General features: G+C 42.6%; 1 protein-coding gene across 1 annotated transcript; it reads left to right on the forward strand.

Annotated features, from left to right (window-relative positions):
• The first annotated feature begins 11394 nt into the window (after nt 1-11394).
• On the forward strand, nt 11395-14654 carry cited4a (Cbp/p300-interacting transactivator, with Glu/Asp-rich carboxy-terminal domain, 4a). Its single transcript, XM_079231677.1, has 2 exons — nt 11395-11444; nt 13559-14654. Exon 2 carries the CDS (start codon nt 13572-13574, stop codon nt 14349-14351), a length of 780 nt encoding a protein of 259 aa, XP_079087803.1. The 5' UTR covers nt 11395-11444; nt 13559-13571; the 3' UTR covers nt 14352-14654.
• The last annotated feature ends 1050 nt before the right edge of the window (nt 14655-15704 follow it).

A 15704-nucleotide genomic window follows, 5' to 3' on the forward strand; every position in this document is an offset into this window, starting at 1 on the left:
GTGTCTGTACTGGCGTTCATTGACTTGCTATCTGGAAAACATCCCTGCACTTTGATTCAAAAACAAAAACAAAGGCGTAAGCTAGGAAAGATAAATTACATAATAGCTTTCAGTGCCTTATGATCGTTGTTGACATCTTACGTGAACAATGCCTCTTCTAATAATATCTGTGCATAGCAGCTACAGTGTGGTTAAGGTACGGTTGTGTAGGCAAAACTTCATTAAGCAATAAAGTTATAATACTTCAATAATCAAACCGTTTATAGTAGTTTTCATTGTTGCGGTGGGAAGACTTCTTTTCCGCACTTTATCAACATTTCTTTTCACAGGCACAGGACTGTATAGATAAGTCACTTTCCTCCCAGCATGTTTAAAAATAGGATTCCGAGGAGTGATGGAACGACACTGAGTGGCGTAGCATGTGACGCGGAGGAGACTGACCACCGCTCAGAGTCGCAGGGACAGAGACATAGTACCGAGTAGTTAGAGCTAACCAGCCATGAAGAGCTAATGCCAGACTCTCCGTCTCTCCTGGAAAGACAAGGAGTCTGGCGGAGCTCTTGACGGTCACTAGAAGCACATTTATAGCCCTTTGAGAGTCACTGTCTGGGAAGCTGTGTTGTAGCTGAACTAGCAGCTCTATGACAAGAGGCTCTCCCACTGTGTAGGTTGTTTATGGCACTTAACGTGGCTGTACTGTAGCCCTAAATATCTAGTTATGCTCTGAATACAGCGCTGAACAGGCCCATGTGTTCTGTTTACTGTCCTTGAGGAGAAATAATAATAATAATTTCTGTCATATTCATTACATGTGCTGTAACTCTGTTACGTTGTTCATTCTGGTCACATGACATATATTGCTTCTGTCCATCCGGGGAGAGGGATCCTCCTCTGTTGCTCTCCCGAAGGTTTCTTCCTTTTTTTTTTCCTGTGAAAGGTTTTTTTTCAATTTTTTGTCGGCTAAATCGGCTAATACAAAAAAGAGAGATTACATGTTTGTAAAAAAAAAAAACACTAAAAGAAGTAGATGCAGATTTCAACTGAGCTCTATTGTCTTTGTTTGTCGCTTCTGGTAGGTTTCCTAGATGATGAAATAGGATAACTGGTGGAAATGTCAGGTCCAATCATGCAGTTATCATATCATCTAATTTGTGGCGAAGGCCATAATCTTCAGATACTAATACTCCATTTAGAACGACACAGGGACAAGGCGTAAACCTGCAGAGTTGTTAAATCAGTCAATGTGTCGTCGCACACCTCAGCCTTCCTGTTCATTATGTTTTTATTAGGGGTGGGACTTTTTAATGTCACTCACATTTAAACATGTAATCAACTATCTTAACCTATCTTATCTTAAAAATAGCAAAAGAAAGAGAGAGAGAAAGTGAATGTGTGGAGAAACTATATTTGCTGTTCATGTAATGTCTTTCTGTGTAATTCTCTGGGTTCGCAATAACATTGTGAAATGGAGTCTGTGTGACAGAAGGTTAACCTGTGACAGTAGTGTCATATAAAGGGTTCTGGCACAAGCTTGACCGATGTTCATCAGACCCGCGTCGTACATTATGTCTGTCTCCTGTGACAACAGCGTCATCGTCATTGTCTGTGCGTCTCTGTAGGAAACAAGTATTTCAATAGAGGACACCATGCAGCAGTGACTCATAGAGCATTAACACAACGCAGTATGAAAAGACAGTCTTGATGGTTGTGTACAAACAGGCACATTGTGCCTCAATTACTCACGCACACTACACTGTAAAAAATGTCCATGGTCACAAGTCATTCAGTCTGTATTGACATGGAAACTGCCAAACTCCCACTTCCTGTTTCTCCTGTTGTGGAAGTATTTAAAACGACAAAATTAAATTGAGTGCAATGGAACTGCAGTGATTAGTGGATTAGGAAATGTGCACACAAAAATTTGAACTTTGACCCACAAATGTGTGCAGTTGACCACATGCTGTTTTGACAGTGCTGGCCATTAAGTGGACGGAGAGCCGGAGAGTTGGCTGAAGCTGTTGGGGCTTATTAGCTGTGTTAAGTCACCAAGTCAGTCACCACGCTGAGAGCCAAACATTTCACAAAGGCGCATTGATTGGCTGGACTGCTTTATACAGATTTTATATTGTAAAGCTGCACAGTCACATTTTTTCATTCCAGTCTGGTCTACAAGAACATGTAGAGCAAACACATCCAGAGGTATGCTCCATTTGTGAATTTGTTGGCATTTCCATGAAAGCATAATCATAAATCATAGTTCTTTTACCAAAACTGTCGGTTTGGCTGAGACAGCATCAGCATTGAAGAGAAGCCGATCCAAAGCCAGACAGATATACGATTGGTATGGGCTCACACTTTGAATCAGTCAATACCTGTAGTTACTTTTAACCAAAGACTTCTTGACTTCTTAGTAGAGACCTAACATAGGTACAAAAACCAAATGTGACATCTCTTCTTCTTACCCTGAGCTGACAGCAAGGTCTGCTGGACCTTGCTGTCAGCTCACATTGCTATCAGATACGGGTTGCGTCCTAGAATAGATTTGAATAGTCATCCAAAAGAATCCGGCAGAAGCAGTGAAGGCCCGCAGTGTCAACAGAGCCACAGGCAGTTATCAGAGCTAAAACTGTACTTTTTCTCAGTTCAATGGAAAATACAAGTGCCATGGGGTTGTTGTCATTCTCAACAGGTTCTCATACCAAAAAGGGACTAAATAGATCACTTTCCAAAATGACCAGCAAGTTCTCATTCACAGGGGCTCAAATACCGACGCTTTGTCCGAGTCCGTATGAGACGGTTTCAAGGCTTTCAAAAAACGACAACGTAAACCCATCCACACAATTATTTGGCTCCGGGAATGTGATGAGGTTGTGTAAAGACCAAAGAACCCACAGTGGGTGGGTGGGATCAAACAAAGACAGGGCTTTCAACCAGGAGACTGGTGTACGAGAATACACAGCATGTTAGAAAGTGACGCCTACGGTCCTGACCAAGCAATATGTGTCGAGTTAGGATCTTGAATTGATTCACATGACTGATCCAGGAGCAGCGCTGATCCGTTAGACCTACTGGTGCATTGTGTTTAGCTGTAAAAGAAGTTTAAGTTCGGTAAAAAACAAGGAAATACCCTTTTTGCTATTTTTATACAAACAGAGAACACAATCTGATGGTGAATGGCTTATCGTAAAGACAGGAAGCTGGGTAACAGTTCGCTGGCTCTGTCCAAAGTTTAAAAAAATACACCACTCACTTGAAAGCTCAATAATCAACCCAACGTAGTGTGTTTGTTTTATCCATACACATAGAAGAAATGGAAAAGGACAGTTTGTGACCTCTGATGTTGCCATCACATGCTTTGCACACTGAAAGATCCACCCTCACCTCAATCATATGAGTTTAACGGTGAGATAACAACATCACACTACTTCCTTTGTCAAGAAAACATAAGCACATGTAATTATAAGCTTTTAAGCAGAGGAAATGCTCAAATGTCATTTGTTTGCCTGCTATTCATCATTTTTGCTACTCTCTTAAAAGCTCTTTCCACCCAAATTACACAAAACATATTTGACAACTTACCTCTAGTGGCATCTTGCTCTGCAAATACTTTTAGAAAACAGATTACTCTGAACAATGTGGTTCAGTGACAGGATGACTGAATGTTATCGTCACATGTTCAGTTGTGGGAACTAACTTATTGAGACTTTTAGAAGTTACTTTGTGTCTGTTTTTTTCATGAGAATGCATCGCCCTGTGTAATCATTGTTTTCCTTTTATCCTACTGCTCATACTTTCCCTAGTCTGAAGTCTTTATCCTACACATTTAAAAAGCTGATTGCACTCCCAGTAATACAATAACATGGCTACGAAGTGCGCTCGGATCGTGTTTTACCTATCACTTAACACCAAATGTTTTCATCGTGCTTCTAGTGACTGTCAAGGTTTACATCGGCATGCAAGAAACGTCTACTTACTCTACTCTGCTAAATGATCTGTATTTGACGCCCAAGGGTGAAAACCACTCTTGTGACATGACTCGAGGCTACTGCATAAAGTTATGCACTGATTTCTTCTAATAATCCTGTTGCTGTGAACAGTTTTCCGAATAACTGCGTTCTATTAAAGCAATAGATCCTATGAAACTGTTGAACGAGTATTCTGAGGATTATTAAGAGCACATGGTTTCTGGGAAAAGAAATTAGCACAAGCCAGATACCATTTACCTCCATTATTGAAGGGAGACAGATCTGCATAGCTAGATATTACAGAAGCAAATGAAACATTTTAAGTTAACAGACTCTTTGCAACATAGAAGAATGAGGCCGCACACATCAAATATAAGTGAAAAGAGTTCAGGTTCTAGAAAATCAAAGTTAATTCACCATAAAGCAACAATAATGAAAATGATGTAACAGTTGTATCCTTTATATCTGATAAAATGACTTGTCAAGATGAAGATTTGTCAGTGTCTCTTCGTCTTGAAGGGGAAGTTGTTTGAGAGAGTAACCACTATTGCACCAGTTTCCTGTTGCAGTTTTTGTGTTCAGTTGCATTGTGTTAATGCCTGTCACATGTCTACAACCGTCTCATATTTATCTACTAAGCAAATAGTTGACAGAATCAGACCTGATCTTGGCAGGCAGGACTGGTAAAGGTTGTCTAATGGAAGTTAGAGGGGGGTGGTTCGTTGTTGGCCAAATGGAGCCGCTGGAGCACAACACAGCTCACACCAAGAGACCCAGGAATCTGAGATCCTCCCCCTCCCATGCACACACAAACATTAGGAGAGAAACGGCACCTCGAGCACACATGCATGAACGCACGTGGTTGCACACACACAAACACAGACTAATAAAACAACATATGCTCCTGTTTCTACTACCTGGAGCAGCAGGTGGAACGCCCCTCCCTACTGACGAGAGCGAGAGGAGGGAACGGAAAGCGAAGGGGAGGCGCCCTTTATTGTTGGACACTCAATGAGGAAGGAAGTGAAAATGACTGATTCCAATGTATTTTAATCGGGTCAAACATATGGCTCATGAATCATGGTTTAAGTGTGTCCCAGGGTGGCCTAAATATTTTATCTCACAGAGCCAAGTATTAGCAATCCAGTCACCATTAAAAAAAACAACTGCATATCAGTACATGACCAAATGTAATTACATGCAATCCAATTGACCCTTCGCTCCACCCGCCACCCGCTGCTACTCCATCAAGCTGTCAGCGCTAGAATTGGAGCCCACACTGTCACTAAATACACTTCCTGCATCAATATGATCTACTTTTGGGAAGTGATTTCAGAGAGAAGCAGAGTTTGAAGTATATATCCTGGGTGCCAAACTGATTCAGCAGTGAAAACAGGTTAAAAGGTAAAAAGATGGAAGCTAAAGCTAAAGATCACAGTGTAAAAGTGAACCACCACATGACTTGGCAGTCTAGACAGAAGACAATGAAATAGAAGAACAACGCTGCACCTGTGAAGTCTTTCTTTGCTGTAAACCTCAAAACAGCAGACATCTAGTATACCTTCATTAGCTAACGTAGCATAGACGTTCTCACACTAGTTACTGTATTGCGACGTACTTTGCTAATGTTGGCTCCACGGGTTTTTACATAGAAACGTAACATCTCCTTCAAACCTGTCTGGGTAACAAGTATCACTATTACACAACGTTGAGCCATGACTTCACAAAACCAGCCTGGAAATGAAGGCAATCTGAAATGATTGCATGAGTCTTTGGAGCAGAGCCCTGTAGTTGTCAGACACCGGTCAGAGCTGGACAATGCCATGCTATGATTGGCTGGTCTGTGTTCCACGGGCGGGAATTAGCAAAAGGTCAATTACATAATCAACTGTCTTGAGCTGTTTCACGTTGTGTATGCTCATAAATCAGAGCAATGGGAGGTTAGGCCATCTTTACCCTCCGTCCCTTATCATTTGAACGTGGCAAAGGATTTGGAGATTATGGTTTGATTCAATTGTTGCGTTTTTCAGCATTTTTTTAAACAGATTCCTTTTCAAAAAAGCATATTGTCGATAATTCACAACATTAATAAAACTGGATTTCCGCCTCCTATCTGTTTCCCACAAACATCTTATGAATATCATATGGTCCAGTGCCCAGTGCATAAACAAATGTGAAAAAACCCATCATTTTCTTATCAGAAATGTCATAAATAATGAATATGACACTCAGCCGGCTCAATGACTTGAGAGGCAGTTTAAGTTGTCTGAGGACACATAGAAACACATTTTACTGTACCTAAGAAGCAATTTATTCCAATGACCTTTTTACAAATCTATTTTGCGGTACTCTCTGACTGGATGAGGGCAAGTGGCAGAGCGGGAGCAGCAGCTCTAGCAGTGGTCTGTTGTGATTACCTCGTGTGTGGCTTTGCCCTTCTGCTGGCAGTAATTGCCTTTTGCAAAAACTGCATTAATCATGTTGTGACAATACATAAAGCCCTTATTGGAAATAAGCATTCAAAGTAGAGACAGTGTGAGGATTCGGGCCGTGGGTCCGGGAAGAACAGGGAGCAAGAAGCAGTGAGTAATACGAAACCTGGAGCCGTACGGTGCTGCGGGGGTAAAACAAGAAAACAAGCGAGAGAGAGAAAGTGAATCAGTGCTGTTGCCTTTGTTCTAGCCGTTGCACATAAACAAATGACATCTAATCCATCCTCCTACATTTGCATATAAGCTGTGGTCATTACATAATGTGGCACGCAGTTCACACGCAATACTATGCTCTTGTTAATATGAGCCGGCATGAGGCAGTGAAGGATTTGTATGTAGAACCACTGAGTCATGATGTGGATGGAGCGCAGCTTATGAGTAATGATCAATAAGGGAGAGTAACGGTCTCATTGATTTACTGTCGGAACACATTTTCTATCTCATTCGGACCAGCAAATAATTCTCAGGCGGGCAGATGAGGTCAAATAGGCAGAGTAGTCTGAAGGGTTGTCACATTATTACACGCAGCCATGTCTGACAGCATTTGACAGCGTTCAGCAGCGCAGTGCAGACATGACTGATGTGTTTTCCTATGGCAACAAGGAAAGGACATTTTACATTACAAGTAGAGGTCCTGCATTTCAAATTTACACTTCAAGGAAACGTTCAACATGTCTTACCACTAACAGCTGGCTGACTTAAGCTCAGCACAAAGATGGGAAACAGGAGGAAACAATGTCTAAAGATGACAAGAATCCACCAGTAACTTCAGAGGCAAATGATCTTGATCATTTTTTTTACGATTCTGTTTTTGTATAGATAAACACAACCGAGATACAACACATTACTGAGTGAGCTTTGGAGGTGCTTGTTTGGCCGGATTTTGATAGCTTTGGGAGGAGCCATGTTAGCTATTTACATGATTTGTTTTTGTTTTTTGTGTCCAGTCTTATTGCTAAGCAAAGCTAACCGTCTGCTGGCTTTATACTAAGCATATATATACGTGGAAATTGTATGATTCTTCTCCTCAGGCAAGAAATAAAATAAGTCTATCTACCCAATTTACATCTATTGTTGAGAGAGGAAATTGACATCACACTAAATATTAAGCTCCAGCCAGCAGCCAGTTAGCTGAGCATAAACACAGGAAATGGAGCTCTAACCAAAAGGTCAAATATTTGCCAATCAGCATCATTTGTGGAGGGGATAATGTTGGTGTATTTCTTGGATGCAATGAGTATATTGGTTGAGTAAAGTCTTCACAGGACATGCCAGTTATGAAATGGTGCTAATTAATGAGCGTGCACGGCAGATTTCTTTGGACCGAGCCAGGTTAGCTGCTTCCCCTTGTTTCCAGTCTTTATCCTAGACTAAACTAATCTCCCAAATTAAAACAATTAAGCTCAGCTCAGCTAAGCAGCTGCTGGCCAGAGCTTCATATTTAGACTAGTCTACAGACAAGAGAGTGAAATCAATCTTCCCATTAAGCAATTAAGAAAATAAGAAAATGTGTATGTAGTAGTTTAATCTATAACAATACATTATATTTTAAAACTGATCATATGCTTTGTATTTAAAATGCTACTCTCAAAAGAAACTGCTAGCGGACGATAAAGGACAATAATTATTCAAGCAAAGATAAGCAAAAAAAGGAGTAAGGTACCTCATAATTGTACTTGAATTTAGTAGTATTTAGTAATGAAAATGCAACTGCTGGAAATCACACAAAATCACACAAAATCATAAATTCAAAGTACAGTTGTATTTGGCCGAATGAACAACAGCCCGACTCGAGAACAACTCCTTGTAAATAAATGGAGGAGGCTGTTGCTCGGATCAAAACACACAGCATACTCCCAAAAGAGAAGAGAAAAAAAACACAATGGTCAAGTGAATCGGCATTAGAAAGAGGCTGGAAGTCTGGCTGACTTCAGGGGCCCAAAAATAGGACACATTCCTCTGCAGCGGAGGGTGTGTGTGTATGTCAACAGGAATACATACCAAGCTCCTGCTGGGGGGGTTTGACTTTCTCCACACAGGGAGGGAGGCCAAAACAAAAGGCCTGGCTGATGTTTGCTTGCTCCGGAGTTGGGTGGAGGTGGTTCCAGTTCCACCGTGCTGCAAAGAACAAGGTGTCATGTTTTTAACACGTGCTTCAGTGGAGTGGACTGGAGCTCTTTCGTTAAATCTCCATATTGTAGTTGTGGCCAATGCACATGAAGTAAGACCAGGTATACGTCATACTGAACAGAAATGTCTACTTTATGGACTCATTCAAGGCATGTTTTACAGTAAACCCATGAGGAGAGCTTTACCTCTAGCTTGACTAAAGCGCTTTTCACACTTGTGTTAAAGTATTAAAGGATTGGCACGCATTCCTTATCCTACATTACCCACAGTGCAACTCTGTCCGCCAACAGTTCGGTCGGAGATTTGTGTGCGTTTTTTAAACTTTAGTCCCAGCTGATGCCGACTCAGGTGACGTCACTTGAGGCAATCTTTCAGACTTCACACAGATCCCACTGGAGACACAAAAGGCTTTCCCCTCAACACCTGGAAACACACTTTGAAGGGTACAAATGCTGGAGTTTCACTTTTAGAGCACTGGATACAGTGTGGCAATTAAGTCTTGCTGCCAGTTTGTTCCAGTGGCCAACTGTGGTACTGTGACCACAAAATCCACTAGACCACCATTATAATGGGCCAGCTGTGGCTTAGGAGGCAGAGCAGCTCGTCCATTAGATTGACATGGAGGAGCCAGAAATCGGACCACCAAAGTGTCCTTGGGCAAGAAACCGAACCCCAAATCACTCCTGTCGAGGCCTTTGATTAGATCCAGACGAGCCAGTTGGCAGGCACCCTGTTTGGTCGCCTCCGCCGTCAGTGTATGAATGTGTGTCAGTGTATGAATGTGTGAATGGTTAAATGTTGAAATAAATGGTGACATAAAGCGCTTTGAGTGGTCCGATGACTCATAAAAGAGACGTCTGTAAAACTGTTAACAAGACATCTGCAAACAAGGTCAATCGTTACTCTTTGATTTCATGATTTAATATGGTTTAATATGTGTCAAACTTTCCCTTTACCTTAGAAAAGCTAAATTGAGATCAAGTAAGGCGGGTGCAACAAAACCCCTGAGTGGATTGAATTGACCAATAGGCATTTTATTGCTTATGAGTAGAATTTCTTATTTTTCTGATAAGGTCTTTTTCTTTATCTTTCAAAAGTTGACATGAAAGCACCATTTGTATGTTGTCTTGCCTTTGAATTTGTACAAATCTGACTGACACATGAACCATAGATATTGGAGCTGCACTTGGTATACATATAAATTGTTGAAAAGTGTACAAATATTTGGATATTTTCATGAGCTGTTGGAAATTGGAATTTCTGCCAAAAAATCCCCCGGACATAACCAGAATCCCTTCTCAATGTTCGGGGTTTCTCCAAAGTTACCATTCTGTCACTTTGAATGTTGAGTTATACTTAGTGGGAATACTGACGCATCATCACATTTTTGGTTTTGGCTCATGCAGTCTTCTAAAAATAACATGTATTCACTCCTAGGGGGTTTTGCCTAATACACTTTGAGAGGAGTGAAATTGTTGCATGTATTGTGTTCACCGGCAATAGTTTTCCCCCCAAGTCCATTCGTTGTTTAATATGGATTCTTTTCAACATTACACTTTCACCCTATGAATGTTCACCCATTCACTTCAATTGCAGCCTACACAAGATGTGCGTGGACTCCTCTGCATGTCTCTGCAGCTAATAACACCCTGTCCTTAGTAGCTTGGCAGGGAGTATCTTTGGATAACCTTAATTCCAGTTTTAGGCTATAACAACTTGTTGGTTGAAGCTGCACTTGTCAATATTATATTTTGGCAATGTATCAAATGACTAAGTATTGTGAAATAAGTCACACATAATTATCACCATGCCCTGCACTTTTGCACAGCTCCATGGAGGGTTTTCTTTCTCTGTCTTTTAGCTCATTGTCAGGTCCCTTATGTTCCAGTCGTTAGTCAGCTCTGATAAACCTGAAGTTGAAGCCAGACACTGTTAGCTGCTGGGATTACTTTTGTGTGAGTCTATATTTTACTTTTTAAGGAAATCCAGTATACCTTTAACCAAGCGCTTGGAGGTGTTCAATCAACACACTTTAGTTGCCAAAGGCAGATACTGTAAGGAATATGTAATACGTTGACAGCTATGGATACATGAATATTGTGTGACTTTATAGATACTGTTATAACAAATGTTCATGTTGATGAACTGATGCAACTTTGTAGTGTGCATATTCTACCACATATAGTCACTCCCTTTCCAAATGTGCTAGTGCAAATGAGTGGTTTATATTCATATATGTTTGGAGACACGGTCCGTCAGGTTTATGACATTTTGATATAAAGACATTATTGAATAAATGACAAATGATTATCATAGGCCTTTATTTATGATATACACCCACAGAGCGCCGCACAAATACATGTTCCAGTGTGATGCAGCTCATTAAAATATGATGTCATCAGTATAGCAGAGGTGATCCCTACACATTCAAAGCTTTTTTAAAGAGAGTATGGATCATTTGGGATTGGAGCATATAGAGACAGTGCAATCTCTCCAGGGCAGAGAGCGCGCGCGGCTGCGCGGAGCTCTGCTGCTCCGGCGGATCAGTGGAGGTAGTTAGTGGATGTTTCTTTGCACAGTGATTAAGGGGGAGGACCAATGGCAACAAAGAAGACGGAGAGGACGGTAGCTCCTCCTCTCGCTATCTCTCTCCCTCTCTCTCCCTCTCCCTCTCTCAGTGCTTTATAGATGCATATAATCCCTGAGTTGACCCAGAAAACAAACTCCTCTGACTGCCGAGACGCCGCAGAGTTCGTATCCGCCGCAGGGCTGCATGTAGCCGGAGCATCAGCTGGAGAAACAAAACCCCCGGCACCGATCCAACTTCTCCGTACGGATTCGACATTAATACATCGGGGTAGGTGTCGTGTTCTGTTGCTTCACTAAACAGGTAGAGAGACGCAGCACTTTCACCCGTTTTTTTTGTGCGGCTGCTTGCTGCCTGCCTTCATGCTGCTTCTCCGTGATAGAAACACGCTGGCCGGCTCTGCTTATCCCATTTCACCGCGTCACTTTGCGTCCTCGTGCGGCGTTATTGCCTATTATTATGTTAGTGGCGGCTTTATGGCTTCGAATGTCAAATAGCGCACATGCACAGTCCCCGAGGATAAAAAAGAAGAAGAAGAGGTTTCGTGCTTGTGTAATAATGTCAGCAATTATTATCCTCCCTCAGACTATCTGCTTGCAAAGTGTCATTTAACTGAATGGTATCTGCAAAGAGGCTCGTCAGATGGGGTTTAATTAGGTAACACAAGAGCAGAATCTTAAGGAGGATGTGAGGCTATTGGTGGGGAAAGTGTTTTGTTTTATCAGCACTAAAAGAATTGAATGGCTACAAGCAGCCAGGGGCACCACCAGAGTTCATTTTTTGGGGGATTTAAAAAGCCTGAAATGTCTTTTGTTTTCACACAGAAGCAGACATCCATGGCATTGCTCGCTGTGGATGTCTTTTTTTTTTCTTTTTTTTTTTAATAATCATCCTATTTAGTGGATACAATAGTGGCATCAATTTTATAAGCCAATCACGTTGACAGCAAATTACAGCTTCAGCGTGAGCAGGATCTGTTTGTCAATCTGTAGGTAATCTTAATTGGAGATCTTTTGTAATGACTATGGGAAGACGGAGGTAGTGTGTGCTGTGTGTGTTGAGAGGTGTGTGTGTGGTCTGGAGGAGCATTCCTCTGCGTCCTTTTGGCTGCAAGGGTATTGCTGCCCTCCCTCGTTGGTTGGATACCCAGTGGTAACTCACTGATGGTATCATGTTGGAGGTTTGAGATGGTTTTTTTTTTTTTTTTTTTTTACAGGCACTGTTTCGATGTGACTGGAAGTGGTTCAAATACAGATAGAGAAACTGGGGAGGAGGGTGATGAGTTTCAGCAGAAAGAAGTGCTTGTTCTCATAAGAACTGTGGTTTATTTGATGGCTTTTTTTAAAAGGGCAGCGATTTAGTGTTGCACTTCTGTAAAATTGGCTGGACTCACAAGAGTCGAAATGGAAGCAGAGACTGAGAGATCCTGAATTGTATTCTCGAGAATGGGTCAAAATCTAAAAAACACCAGATTCTACACTTCCTATAATGCAACTGAATTCTTTTGTTAGACCCACCTGCTTCCTAAATGTTCACATACTTTTACACCTAAAGTTTGTATAAAGACTTTTTCCGCACACAAAAACCCCAAAAAGTCTCAAGCCCAAACAGAGACAACCTTAACGGCATCATCAGGGAATTTTTAGTTTCAGTACGATATGTACAGTGTCTATCTAGTTATTAGAACGTGCACAAAAAGGTTACTTTGAGTAGATGATAGCTGGTTGGAGTAACAACTGTCCTGTAGATGGCTAGCCGGCTATCTGGATCTTAACAGTTGCATCTATGAGAGGGTCAAATTTGAAAAGGCCTTTTATGGAAGTGGATGGAACAGTGTGCAGATTCTACTCAGTTCAGTTTGCCTCTACCTGCTGGGTAGCTAATGCTAGTAAGCGCTCTGCAAATATCAGGCTAAGGCTCTGTCAAGTAACACAAATAACAGAAGCAGATGGATTAGTTTTTTAAAGTGGATTCTCTACTTGGTTCAAGCTATTTGTATGTTAAATATGTATGGCAAAGAAAGCCTTGCAGGTGCCGCAGGGCTTTATTATTCTGCTCAACTGTCTTATACACAAAGTCCTAAGACAAATGTTTAAATCGTGTTTGAGGCTGTCTTTTGGAGGAAGAAAAGAGAAATAAAACTATTCTAATAGCGAATTGTCCCAACCTACCTGCTTGCCCAGACCTACTCCAAGGTTATCTTGTTAAATTTTGAGTAAGCTCTTTCCAGAGCCACAAAAGATGTGTACGGGCTGAGAAGCACTCTTCCTGAACTCCAAGTGTGAAGTGGTGGATTGCCCTTTTTCATTTCTGGTGTATTTTAAGTTGTGTCATGTGTTGTATTAAATAATCTAATTGGATGTGTTCAAAAATCTGTTTTTCAGGGCAATAGAAGCCATGGCTGAACACATGATGATGCCCATGACCCACAGCTTCAGGATGGGCATGAATGGACCTCCGCAGCACAACGGCCAGCCGGGCATGCGCACTCTGCCCAACGGCCAGGTGATGCACTACAGCAGGAACCCTCAGAACAACATGGAGGCCGTCATGAGACAGCGGCAGAGCATGGTGGGACCCGGCGGGATGGTCAGCCCCTTGAGCGGAGCTCCCATGGCCAACCACCACCACCAGATGATGTCTGGGAACATGATGTACAATGGCCAGGGTCCGCAGCAGCATCAGCAGCACCACCATCACATGCATCCCCAGCAGCAGCAGCAGCAGCAGCAGCAGCAGCAGCAGCAACAACAACAGCAGCAGCAACAGCAGCAACAGCAGCAACAGCAGCAGCAGCAGCAGCAGCAGCAGGTTGGACACCCGCAGCAGTACATCCCTGGTAACCTCACCTCCCAGCAGCTCATGGCCAGCATGCACCTGCAGAAACTCAACACTCAGTATCATGGACACCCGCTGGCCAACGGCCACCACATGCCCAATGGCGCTCAGTACCGGGTGGGTCCGGCCCAGCTATCGGGCATGCAGCACATCGGCGGCCCTTTGGGACTAAACGGCATGGACATGGATCTGATTGACGAGGAGGTTCTGACTTCGCTGGTGCTGGAGTTTGGGTTGGACCGCGTTCAGGAGCTGCCCGAGCTCTTCCTGGGACAGAACGAGTTCGACTTCATATCAGACTTTGTGTGCAAACAGCAGCCGAGCACGGTGAGCTGTTGAGCGAAGCGCCCGGAAGCTGGTCGGGTTTTGTTTGGACTGGACGCCCCCAAAGAATGACTGAGCGGTCACAGTAGCACAGCGAGAGGAGACAATCTCTCTGTTTCGGTTTGGGTGTTTCTGTGTCTGTGTATTTGACAGGGACTAGTGCGCCTTCACACTGACCTGCCTGCGAGTTGATGAGGAATTGTAAAGAGAGAAAACGCAGCGAACGCACCAGGTTGCTTTCCTTTTGAGCCGGTGCCAGAAAGATCTGTCGTCTTTGGCCAAATTGAGGCATCCTGATGCAGCGGGCTCTGTCTGTACCCATCTGGCCCTCAGCACACGTACCTGCATTGCCAAGGCTTTGGGATCATTGTAAACTTAACACACACAACGGGGGAAGGCCTGAAAAGACTATCCATCTGGGTCCGCTAGATTCGGTGGCATCACCTAATGTATTTTATCTCTGATGACACCTTCAAAAAGTAGCAGACGTTTTACAAATTTATAAAAGCTAGTCCTCTGAATTTGTTAATATAACGATGAAGGGATTAAGAACAGATATCTTTTTTTTCTGACACACATATTGAAGGCTGGCTCTTCAAAACTGAGTTCCGACGAAAAGAAGAGCACCTTTCCTCGACGAGCAAGAGAGTGAGGTTGTGCAGCATTCCTGGGTGACGGGAAGCAGATTATCTCGGATTAGTTGGGTGAAATGTGCTACATTGATTATTTAGCTTTCAGTGTCATTTACCTGACTCCGATTTAATCTGCAATCATTAAATGTATCACATCTGTTCCCCGCTAATTAACTGTGATTGAATCATTGGCAAAGTAGCGCATTGCTTCGAGTGTCTGCTTCAACAAAGCATTTATCTTCATAGAACGGCCTGGAAGTCTCGTCTGCTCGAAGACATTTACATGCTCATCGCAAGCAACGTTTGGGTTACAGCTTCGTATAATTGCATGCAACTGTTGGGGAGGAAGAAACATGTCAGGATATGAGAAACGCCATTACTGCGGCCTGTTGCAATATCCAAGAAAAGCCACAAAAAAAACAAAAAAAAAGTAGCCATCAGAGCGTGAAGGTGTTGGTCAGAGGTGGGATTTTTTCTTTTTCTTTTTCTAAAACAGGATTGGTTTAAAAAAAAAAAAAAAAAGAGCGGGATTGCAGAATTTGCATCTGTGTGTTGTTTGTGTACGTCTGTGTGTGGTCAGTGCAGTGAGGCATTTAAAACCCATTGAATGGCGTTCTCCTCTCTAAACACATGGCCCTGTGTGCTGAAGGCGATTGGAGGCTGCGCGGGGAAAAGAGGGGAGAGAGATTCTGATGAGTGGACACAATGTGTGGACACAGCACTCCCCGGCAGCACT

This window comes from Taurulus bubalis, assembly GCF_910589615.1.
Source record: "Taurulus bubalis genome assembly, chromosome: 16".
In the NCBI taxonomy this organism is placed as follows: domain Eukaryota; kingdom Metazoa; phylum Chordata; class Actinopteri; order Perciformes; family Cottidae; genus Taurulus; species Taurulus bubalis.